Below are 12,041 nucleotides of genomic sequence, written 5' to 3'. Positions count from 1 at the left end.
CTGCGGGCTCCCCTGTGGACCCTGGTGCACAGCTGCTATGCCATGGCCTCCCAGGCAGCCTATGCCATCCCCGCAGAGGGCTGGCTCCTGCCTGTGGCCTGTTCACAGAGCCCACCCAGGATGGCAGAGGAGAGCAGTACCTCTCTGAGAATTCCAAGGATGTGAGGGCAACCAGGTCATGACGTCTCAAACACTATTGCTGACCAGGGTTCATTTGGCTCCTCTGGCTGGCTAAGCAGGTCCCCCATCACCCTCACTACTCCATGTGCATCTCTCTGAAGATACTTGTTTGGTTAAAGAGGATGACCTTTCCCAATTAGAAGCAAATCTGCCTTCCTTTGACTGTCTATGAGTACCTGCGCTTGCCTGACAGAACCTCCAAGCAAGCTCTCCTGGACTACAAGAGACCTTCTCCCCCCGCCGCCCCCCAGAACCTTGAAGCTGAGGTGCCAGGGCTTGCAGAAGATGGCACATAATGGATTCCCCTCAACAGCACCATGGCATTCAACTCTGGGAGCACAAGCCAGCCTGCTGTTCCTCAGTCAGAAGACCCACAGGCCTGTGACACAATCAGAGACTTGCAGGTGGTCTCAGGAAGAAAAGAAAGTTGGACTCATGATGAGGCATTCAGCTACCAGGGCACCAAGGTGATGCTTTGGCTGTGGTGACTTTCAACTTGGCAGCAAGCAAGTACAGCCTATCAGGAGATCAAACAATAGCAGGTTGTTGGACATTCATGCCTGTAAATTCCTCACATTTGTGACTGCAAGCATTTTTACTCCCTCTTAGAAATGGAGGCTGAAGGTTTGCCTTCTCTCCCCTCCACACCTCTGATGGAAATCTAGAGCCTTCCACAGCCAAGGGACTGGAGCTCTGCATTTCCTTTAAATTGTCTGCTGTATCAAATCATGTCACTTGTAGTATTTTCATTGAAATTACACTATTTTTACAGTGAAATCTATAAAATGCTTAGTGATTGATATATTTATCTAAATCTCTCAGACTTCAATAATTTATTAGCTATCACTCCATTCTGTTTTGTATTAAACTGTTTGAAGTGAAATCATTGTCCAGGATTTGCATTATGTGACTTTCCTGTTCATGCATTTATCTGTATTTTGTACCATGGCATGTCATGTATATAATTTACATTTTTTGTAGTAAATTAAAATGCTAGTATATAAAAAAAAAGAAAACACATCAGACCAAGATAATATCACTGCTGGTGGTTCACCAAAACCACTTCTCACCAGTTTTACCAGCATTTACCCTCCTTTTCTCTCTCCCCACCCCAAATTTCTCTCCTTTCTCTCTCTCTCTCTCTCTCTCTTTCTCGTTTGTTTACCACAACACTGCTCAACTCTGGCTTATGCTGGCGCAGGGGATTGAACCTGGGACTTTGGAGCCTCAGGCATGAGAGTTTCTTTGCATAACCATTATGCTATTTATCCCTACCCTTTTTCTTTTCTTTTCTTTCTTTTTCTTTTTTTTTTTTTTTTTGCCTCCAGGATTATCACTGGGACTCAATGACTGCACTATGAATCCACTGCTCCTGGTGTCTTACTTTTTTCTTTCTTTCCATTTTCTTGTTGTTGTTGGATAGGACAGAGAGAAACTGAGAGAGATGGGGAAGATAGAAAGGGAGAGAGAATGATAGACACCTGCAGACTTGCTCTACCACTTGTGAAGTGATCCCCCTGCAGGTGGGAAACCAGAGGCTTGAACTGGGATCCTTGTGTTTAACCTGGTGTGCCACTGCCCAGCCCCTGGTGGTTTTTTTAATCAAAAAAATTTTTTTCCTGATAGGGACAGAAAGGGGGGGGAGACAAGAAGGAGAGAGATGCCTGCAAAAAGCTCCATCACATGTGTTGCTTTCCCACTGCAGGTTAGGACCTTGGGCTTGAACCCGGGTCCCTCGGCATGGGGATGTCTGCACCACCAACCAGCCCCTCAGCATTTACCTTTCCTACATTTTTCTGGTCTGGTGCTACTGCTTCACACCGGTGTGATTCCACCACTCTTAGTGGACATTTTTTTCCCCTTTCAGTTTCATATCGAGACAGACATGGAACCTTCCTCTGATGTTCTCATGTGGTGCAGGGGGCTTGAACCTAGGTTCTCCAACATGGTAAACAGTTCACTCTACCAGGTGAGCTGTCTTTAACCTCTCTTTTATACACTTCTCTGGTAGCAACTATGTTGAACATGGTATTTTATTTTTATTTTATATGCTTTCATTTTTCATAAAAGTGAATACTTTTAAATAAATTGGTTTAAATTATTAAATTTGAAAGTATATCTTCTTTAAACAGTTTCTGCCTTTTCTTTCTCCATTTCTTACTTTCTTTTTTAATATAGACAGGGAAACAGAGGCAGAAAAATGGAGTGCAGGAGACCACAGCACTGAAGCTTCCTTCAGTACAGGGGGAATGGGCTTGAACCTGGGTTACACTCATGGCAGAACAATACATTATCCAAGTGAGCTATTTTACTAGCCCTAGCACTTTTTTTTTTTTTAAAAGACAGAGGCAGAGAAGGTGGTGGCAGGGTGGGGGAAGGAGATGGGGAGGGAGAGGGGAAGGAAGAGGGCGAGAGAGATCCCACAGCATCAAAGATTCCTTCAATGCATCGGGGGCTGTGCTTGAACCTGGGTCACTCATGGACATGGCAAGGCAACACACTATCCAAGTGAGTCATTTTTGCCAGCCTCTTTTGTCCATTTTTGTAACAATGTACATGAAGTATATAATTACAACTTATGACAAATCTTTTTCTCCTCTTTTTTTTTTTTTTTGGCCTTCTAGTGTTGGTTATAATTGTTTCATAGAAAGAAGTCCAGAGGACCAGGACATGACTCATCCAGTTGACTGTACACTTTACCATGTGAGAGGCTCTGGGTTCAAGCCCCCAGCCACCATACGGGAGCACCTGGGTGAGGAGGCTTCACAAGCAGCGGAGCTGTGCTGTGGAGACTCTCCTTCTCTCTCTTTCTTTTTTTTTTTTTAATCTTTATTTATTTATTGGATAGAGACAGCCAGAAATTGAGGGAAGGGAGTGATAGGAAAGGAGAGAGACAGAGAGAGACACCTGCAGCCCTCCTTCACTACTCGCAAAGTTTTCCCCTTGCAGGTGGGGACCAGGGGCTTGAACCCGGGTCCTTGAGCACTGTAACATGTGTGCTCAACCAGGTGCATCACCACCCGGCCCCTCTCCTTCTCTTTCTGTTTTATCCTCCCTCCTTATTTGTTTCTCATACTCTGTCAAAACAAACAAACAAACCACAAAACAAAAAGTCTGCCAGAAGATGCAGGATTGTGCAGGCACAGAGCCCTAACTAGAATCTGGGCAGCAAAGAATTAAAAAAAAAAAAACTTTAAAGAGAAGTTTAAATTTGAATGTACCAAAATTTAGTGTTTTTTCCACTTTAAGTTCCTCTCTAGATGACAACCTTCTTATTTCAAAGTAAGACTATCATTCTGCAAATGCTTCTCCTTCTTTTTTCTTCCCAAATCACTGATCCATTCTGACTTATGGTGATGCGGGAATTCAGCCTGGGATATTGGAGCCTCAGGTCTGATTCTCTGCATCACCATTATGCTATCTTCCCTGCTCTCTCCTGCTATAACTAACTAACTAACTAACTAACTAACTAACTAAATAAATAAATAAATAAATTTATTAGAACACTACTCAGCTCTGGCTTATTGTTGGGGGGGAATTGAACCTGGGGCTTTTGGAGTCTCAAGCATGAAAGTCTCTTTGCATAACCATTATGTTATTTACCCCTGCCCTCTTCTGCTATTTTTAATGTTTTCTATTTTTAATATTTTTCCTTAGAATGTTTTTGGGTGGCTGAGCAAGTTGTGGTATATATATATATATATATATATAATGGAATACTACTAAGCTATAAAAAATGGTGACTTGGATGGACCTTGAAAATTCATGTTAAGTGAAATAAGTCAGAAACAGAAGGATGAATATGGGATGATCTCACTCTCAGGCAGAAGTTGAAAAACAAGATCAGAAAAGAAAACACAAGTAGAACCTAAACTGGAATTGGTGTATTGCACCAAAGTAAAAGACTCTGGGGTGGCTGGGTGGGGAGAATACAGATTCAAGAAGGATGACAGAGGACCTAGTGGGGGTTGTATTGTTATATGGGAAACTGGGGAATGTTATGCATGTACAAGCTATTTTATTTACTGTTGAATGTAAAATGTTAATTACCCAATAAAGAAATTAAAAAAAAAAGTACAAATATATATATATAAAAAGAATGTTTTGGGGTATCTTTTAGCTATGTGATGTGAGGTGAGAGTTCACATCATAATTCCACACCCATCTCACACACGAGACATGTGTGCCACTGAACCCTTCACCAAAGTCCGGTGCTTGCTCCCCCTACAAAAAAATCAGTGGTTCTCCAACAACACCCCTGCACCATAGTTCTCACATAGGCCAAGAGACAGTTTGGATACCTTTGTTTTTTTTGCAAGTCACACTAAACCTTGAGATGTTTTTCACACTAAACAGAGAGGTTCATTTTTGGTTTGTTTCCTTTATCATGCAATATTATATCCCTTAACTTACTAGTATGCATTCACAGATAACTTTGTCCAGAGTATTGTACTCATATTCTCTGGGCTTAAACCCGTGTTGAAGTACCACTTAAGATGAAGGTACTGGGGACTGAACCTGGGACCTGAAGCCTCAGGCTTGAGTCTTTTGAGTTCTTTTTTTTTTTTTTAAATCTTTATTTATTGAATAGAGACAGACAGAAACTGAGAGAGATGGGGGGACAGAGAGAAAAAGAGAAACCTGCAGCACTGTTTCACCACTCGCAAAGCTTTCCCTTGCAGGTGGAGACTGGGGGTTTGAACCTAGGTCATTGTGCACTGTAACACGTGTGCTTAACCAGGTGTGCCACTGCCTGGCCCCGAGAGTCTTTTTTTTTTTTTTTCCTCCAGGGTTATTGCTGGGCTCAGTGCCTATACCATGAATCCACCACTCTTGGAGGCCATTTTTTCCCCCTTTTGTTGCCCTTGTTGTTGTAGCCTCATTGTGGTTATTACTGTTGCCATTGTTGATGCTGTTCGTTGTTGGATAGGACAGAGAGAAGTGGAGAGAGGAGGGGAAGACAGAGGGGGGAGAGAAAGATAGACACCTGCAGACCTGCTTCACCGCCCGTGAAGCGACTCCCCTGCAGGTGGGGAGCCGGGGGCTCGAACCGGTATCCTTACGCCGGTCCTTGCGCCTTGCGCCACATGCGCTCAACCCACTGCGCCACTGCCCGACCCCAGAGAGTCTTTTATATAACCATTATGCTATCTCCTCAGCCCCCAACTCCATCTTACTTTTACTTTGGTGTGAATCATGAACACTATTTTAAAAAGTCAGTATTTCCATCTAAGAACACAGATGGGACATATCTCAATAATCTTTCTTTGCAGACAGAACACCAAAGATCAGAGTGGGGAGACAGGAGGGGCCTGGGTCTCCTGATGCCCTCCATAGCCAGTTCTTCCCCCTCCCATCCTTCTGCCCATCCTTCTCCCCTTCTATAGCCAATGTGTAAGGTTCTACTCCCTCATCACCAGCTGGGGCTGAGGCCTGTCCCCTAATTACCTGGTGGGCAGTTTTCCAGCAGATGGATGGTGAGGGCAGCAGGGCTAAAGGTAGGTTGGTTGTCATTGTCATCCAGGATTGTGACAAGCAGGTCAGCAGTTCCATTGAGCAGCCCAATGTCCTCAGCCAGCAGCATCAGCTCCAGGATGGGAGATGAGAAGGCCTCCCGGTCAATGACAACACCTGACCGCACCATTACCACACCTGCCACATCGAGTCATCAAACCGAAAGACATGAAAATAGCAGTACAGGAAGAAGCATGAGAGCCCCTCAGGAAAGGATAGAGAAGATGGGGCATGGAGGAGAAACAGAGAAAGCAATATAATGAGTTTCGTTTCCAAAGGCTCAACAACCAATGTTTTACAAAATTATGAGATTTTTGCAAATCTCCCTCAACTAGTAGTCTTCTCTACCTGTGCCCTCTGCCCCCTGCAGTTCTCCATAGAATCTCTTGGGATGAGTGACCAAGGTGGAGAACTGGTCACTGCAATGAGATGTGCTATTGTGGCCCTGCCAGACATCACCTGTCATTAAGGCAGCCTCCGGTCCAGATGTGACATCATCTCTGTTGTGAGGACAGATTTCTGGCTGCCTCTGGCCAGAGTAAAGGGAGACAGAGGGGGCAGGAGGAGGGCTGTCTGCTGCCCTGGCTGAGACTGTATGTACCAGCAGGCCACTTGCATCAGCCCTCCCCCCCCCAACATACACACACAAGCCTCTCCTGGATCTTCCTTTCTGGTATCTGGGTGGCCTGATCCAGCTGAAGGGACTGTGAGAAATGGGGAGAGCCTGTAGCTGGCACTGAGAAGGGAAGCCCTAGCTCTAGCTATGAGGCCATTTGGGAAGACCTAGGCTGAATAGGAGTGTGGGCTGCTGCAGGGATCTCACCAGTGTTGTTGTTGATTTCAAAAAGGCCACTCTGGGTGCCTAGCAGCTGGTAGGTCACCACAGCATAGATGTCCAGGTCCGCATCCAGGGCCAAGATGGGCCCATTGAGCACTGTGAGGGGGGTCCCTGGGCCAGCAGGAGAGGGGTCACTGCAGGGTCAACTTGGCCCCCCACCCTCTCCCTCCCCAGCCCCACCCTGTCCCGGTGAGCCATGGCTGACGATGAATGAGAGGGAGGGAGGTGAGGAGGACAGGGTGGGAGGCCCTGGGCCGGGCTGCGGCAGCCTTGGCAGACTGACGCAGATGCTTGGGGAGCAGCCTCAAAGCCCTGCTGGGGAGAAAACACAACAGAGGTGAGCAAGCCCCTCTGGCCCTGTGAGGAGCAGCCTGCCTTCCCAGCAGCCTTTGAGGCTGGCCACTCCACGGGAGGGACCAGGGGGCTGCCTGATGTGCCCCGCCTGTGTGTGGGACTTGTCTAGGAAAGCACACCCAGCCCTGCCTGTTGACACACGTGACCACGGGGCTCTGTACGGGTGCTGGACGAGATACATGTGTTCAGAATTCTGAGTTCGCGTGGTTATGGGCGTGTGCAAGTGTTTCCCCCGTACCAGTCTAGTCTGCCTCTGCAGTTGGTCATATCTGCACACTAAAGTATGTTGCATGAGCACACCTGTGCCAGTGGGTGTTTGTGCCATGCCTCAGCCCACATGTGCATCTTGGCTACAAGTGTGAGCACAAACTTAGGCAGGTTTAAAAGTCAAACCCTGATAAAGGGGACACCCAGCCAGAGATAAGGGGGATCTGAGCTCAGTGCTCTCTGAGTCAGAATCCAAGCTTCAGAGGCTGAGGAGGAAGAAGAGTTAGGAGGACATCCCCTTGCCCTTGAGGGACATTAAAGAGATTCTGTCCTTCTGAATAAAGAGGGACTGGTTGGTGCATGTGTGTGGGGAAAGAATTACACTGGTTCACCTACAGCCCTATGCCTTCCACCCAACTCTGATTATAGCTGCTTCCCAAGCTTCCAGAAGCCTCTAGGATACCCTGTACTCCGGGAGTGTAGGGAACAGGGAAGGGTGGATTATTGTTCTCCTAGATAGTCTTCACACCTTAAATATTTCTTTTGGTGGGACTACTCTAAGGTGGCCTTGGGGACCAGTAACCATAGCTGCCTTTCCCAACCAGACCTGTGATCCTCTTAAGAGGCGAGACAACTGTGGCCCGCCAGCTCTGCAAAGCTTGGACCCCCTCTCCCTTCCAGTCTGAGTATGTAGCCACATGGTGAGGCTGCCTCCCCAGCCAGGCTTCAGCCAGGCCTCCAGTAGGCACAAGGGAGGGTTGAGGCATCTGAGGCCCAGCAACAGGAGTTCCCACATAGGCCCAGCACCTACCAGCGGGAGAGTTCTCCGTCACCTCCGCTTGGTAGGTGCTCTCGGTAAAGAGCGGGTGGTTGTCATTCTCGTCCGCAAGGAAGACATGCAGGAGGTCAAAATCCTGCAGAGGGAAGGAGTGAGATTTAGGGGGGGTTGGGAGGTGGGGGGATTGTCAAAACCCCAGTAGCAAAGTGCTGCAGTGGGGAGTCAGTGTGCAGACGTGAACAATTAAATTTAACACCTGGGGTGCAGAGACATGGGTCCCAGAGCCTACTCTGCCAGCAACTGACAGGTAGCCTTGGGCAAGCCATTGTCCCTCTGTGGGTCTCAATTTTCCAGTTTGGCCCATGGGGATGTTAACTCTTTCACAGTGTGGTGACATCCACATAATAATGGACAGGAGACCATAGATGTGGATGGTACTGAGTCATGTTCCATCTTGGGTGTAGGAAGTTGGGAGTTGGGGGTGTTGCTGGGCTGCATCACAAGCCTTTCCCACCCCACATTCATAGCCCTTACTGAAACCCTCCAAGTACTCCAAGGCAGGAGCATAGGTGAAAGAGGCCAGTGACATATTGATAAATATCTCTAGCATTGCAGTCTCTCCAGGCTACACAGATGGAGAAACTGAGGCCCAGAAACTGAGTCATACCAACAGTCAGAAGCACAGGCCTGAGAACTTCTGGCCAGGGCCCAGGCCCTGACCTTATTGGCTGGAAGAGAGCGAGGGCTGACCCCTTGTACCAAGAGGAGTGTTTGTTTTGTAGCAGCCATCTCCACCTAGTGAAGAGAGCTAACTTCCTTGGTTTGGGATAGAAAAGCCACCTGAGAAATCCTTTTTCAGAAGCCCAGAGCAAACAAGAAGACCCTTGTGTGTGTCAGTGGCTTGGGGAGAATAGATGGAGGTGGTATTCAGTGAGTGTTAGTGCTGAAGTTTTTATTATTATTATAATATTTATTTATTTATTTATTGGATAGAGACAGCCAGAAATCAAGAGGGGAGAGGGAGATACAAAGGGAGAGAGACAGAGAGACACCTGCAGCCCTGCTTCATCACTTGCAAAGCTTTCCCCCTGCAGGTGGGGACCAGGGGCTCAAACCTGGGTCCTTGTGCATTGTAACATGTGTGCTCAACCAGGTGTGCCCCCATGCAGCCCCTGTGCTGAAGTCTTTATCAGTAATGGCTCTTTTGGTCTCCTCACCCACAGAGGCTTAAGTGTAGTCTTCATTTTGCAGGAGAGAGAAGGGAGGCTCAGAGGAATTGACTGGCCAAGCCACTACTGTTCAGAGGAGTTGGATTTTGCACCCAGCCCTGGCTTGCTCTACAGCCTGTATCTCTAACCTTCGGCCATGCCTTCCATGTGCCTCCACACTCAGGCCTGCTCGCCTGTGCCCAGCAGCCTCACCTTCCTGGCTATGCGTGGGTTTTCTGGGTTGTCCTTCACGGAGATGGTCAGCTTGTATTCTGGGATCCGCTCACGGTCCAGGGGCCGGTTCACAGTGACGATCCCTGTCTGGGATGGGAACGGCCGGTGAGCCAGGCAGTGAGCTCAGTGCCCTGCTCTGGGCTCTGGCCCACAGAGGTCCAGCTGCTCCTCCTGTAGCTCCACGAGTGGCTGGGAACGTGCTCCTAAATCTTCAAAGATGGGGGTCGGGTGGTGGCGCAGTGGGTTGAGGGCATGTGGCACAAAGCGCAAGGACTGGCGTAAGGATCCCAGTTTGAGCCCCTGGCTCCCCACCTGCAGGGGAGTCGCTTCACGGGTGGTGAAGCAGGTCTGCAAGTGTCCATCTCTCTCCCCCACTCTGTCTTCCCCTCCTCTCTCCATTTCTCTCTGTCCTATCCAACAACAAACAACATCAACAATGGCAATAATAATAACCACAATGAGGCTACAACAACAAGGGCAACAAAAGGGGGAAAAATGGCCTCCAGGAGCGGTGGATTCATGGTGCAGGCACCAAGCCCAGCAATAACCCTGGAGGAAAAAAAAAAAAAATCCAAAGATATACTTTAGAAGCTTAAAGTAGCATCTTACCAAGACAGGAGTGACCTGACAATGCCCAGGTCTTGCTGTCTCAAAGAGACAACTCCCTGCCCAGGGCCCTGTGGCACCTGCTGGTAGCACCCCAGGAGGCCAAGTGAGGACCTTCTGGGGCAACTTGGTACAAACTAAATGGACATCGAGCTTCTGGCCCCATTTCTACATATCACAAGCCTTAGGGGTGACAGGCTCTGTTGGGAAACCTGAGATTCCCTGAGCCCCACAGACTCCTATGTTTCAGCGGAGGGGGATGGCTTCAGTAGGTGAGGGAACCAGAAGGCAGCCCAGTGGCACCTCCTGTTTCAGAAAAGCTTCAGGCGTCTACCTACCGTGGCATTGATGGAGAAGGCCCGCTCCCGGTTGCCTGCAGTGATATTGAAGGTGAGGAGTGCGTTGCAGCCACTGTCAGCGTCGCTAGCCAGGATGTGGGTGACAAAGCTGGAGACAGGGCTGTTCTCACTGATGGTGATGTTCATGGGCAGGTTCAGCAGCACCGGGTCATTGTCGTTGATGTCCAGCACTCGGATCCCCACCAGCATCTGGGGCACGTCAGGGGGAAAGGAGGTGAAGATGCAGAGTATGGAGGAAATGGGAGACAGGTAGGACATGGAGAAGAGTGAGAAAGAAGTGTGGTGGTGAGGAGGAAGTGATGGGTGAGACACAGCAAGCAAGCACAGGGGTGGCAACAGAAGGAAGTTAGGTGCAGTGGGTCATGGAGAAGGAAGAGGAGAAGTGACGATAAAAGGCTAGTGGCTGGGGGAATAGTTGAAGCTGGCAGGCACAGAGATTCCATGCGTGGGCTCCCCATTCAGTCCCAGGGACCACATGGACTGCAGTGGTGCCCGGGCTATTCTTGCTTCCTTTCTCAGATGAAACTTTATCTCATATGAAATCAGTAAGAGACATTTTAAAAATAAGATTTATGTGTTTATGAGACAGAGGAGAGAGAGAGAGAGAACCAGAGCATCACTTTAGCATACTCTATGCTGAAGATGGAACTCAGGACCTCATGCTAGAGAATCCAAGGCTTTCTTTCTGCACAGCACCATCTCCCAGGCTACAATAAAATAATTTTTAAAAAGATTTTAATATTTATTTATTTATTTATTTCCTTTTTGTTGTCCTTGTTTTTTTTGTTGTTGTTGTAGTTATTATTGTTGTTGTTATTGATGTCGTCGTTGTTGGATAGGACAGAGAGAAATGGAGAGAGGAGGGGAAGACAGAGAGGGGGAGAGAAAGAGAGACACCTGCAGACCTGCTCCACCGCCTGTGAAGCGACTCCCCTGCAGGTGGGGAGCCAGGGGCTCGAACCAGGATCCTCATGCCGGTCCTTGTGCTTTGCGCCATGTGCGTTAACCTACTGTGCTACCGCCTGACTCCCAATAAAATAATTTTTAAAGGGGCCATGTGAGAGTCAGATGGTGGTGTACCTAGTTGAGCGCACACGTTACAATGCACAAGGACCTGGTTCAAGCCTCTGGTTCCCAACTTTAGGGGGAAAGCTTCATGAGCAGTGAAGCAGTACTGCAGGTGTCTGTCTTCCTTCCTTCCTTCCTCCCTTCCTTCCTTCCTTCCTTCCTTCCTTCCTTCCTTCCTTCCTTCCTCCCTTCCTCCCTCTTCTTTCTTTCTTTCTTTCTTTCTTTCTTTCTTTCTTTCTTTCTTTCTTTCTTTCTTTCTTTTTCTTTCTTTCTCTCTCTCTCTCTTCCTTCCTTTCTTTCTTTCCTTCCTTCCTTCCTTCTTTCTTCTTCTCTATCTTCCCCTTCACTCTCAATTTCTCTCTGTCTCATAAGTAAATAAGTTTAAAAGGGATTATTTAAAAAAAAAAAATGGTCCAAGTGGTGGTGCACTTAGCAGAGCTTACAAGTTACCATGCACAAGGACCTGGGTTCAAGCCCCTGCAAGAGGGAAGCTTCACAAGAGGTAAAGAAGTACTACAGGAGGCTCTTTCTCTCATCTCTCATCTGCTCTGGTTTTCTCTTTCTCTATCAGAATAAAAGGAAAAGAAAAAGGAACAAATAAGTAAGAGGCTACTAGGATAGATTAAATCATCATGCAGGCAGAGATTCCCAGTTATAATTCTGGTGGCAAAAATAACTAAAATAAAAAATTAAAA

General features: G+C 47.7%; 1 protein-coding gene across 2 annotated transcripts in view; it reads right to left on the bottom strand.

The window, feature by feature from the left end:
- Positions 1-12,041, bottom strand: part of CDH23 (cadherin related 23) — a 505,784-nt gene that overhangs the window by 29,340 nt on the left and 464,403 nt on the right. For both annotated transcript variants that reach the window (XM_060201959.1, XM_060201864.1), the window contains 5 exons: positions 10,258-10,467; positions 9,293-9,400; positions 7,905-8,007; positions 6,518-6,643; positions 5,629-5,832 (listed from right to left, as the gene is read on the bottom strand). In XM_060201959.1, the coding sequence (XP_060057942.1) occupies positions 5,629-5,832; positions 6,518-6,643; positions 7,905-8,007; positions 9,293-9,400; positions 10,258-10,467 (751 nt within the window). The remainder of the gene's footprint in view (positions 1-5,628; positions 5,833-6,517; positions 6,644-7,904; positions 8,008-9,292; positions 9,401-10,257; positions 10,468-12,041) is intronic.

This window comes from Erinaceus europaeus, chromosome 1, assembly GCF_950295315.1.
Source record: "Erinaceus europaeus chromosome 1, mEriEur2.1, whole genome shotgun sequence".
Taxonomy (NCBI): Eukaryota; Metazoa; Chordata; class Mammalia; order Eulipotyphla; family Erinaceidae; genus Erinaceus; species Erinaceus europaeus.
This window is presented reverse-complemented; position numbering and strand designations above follow the sequence as displayed.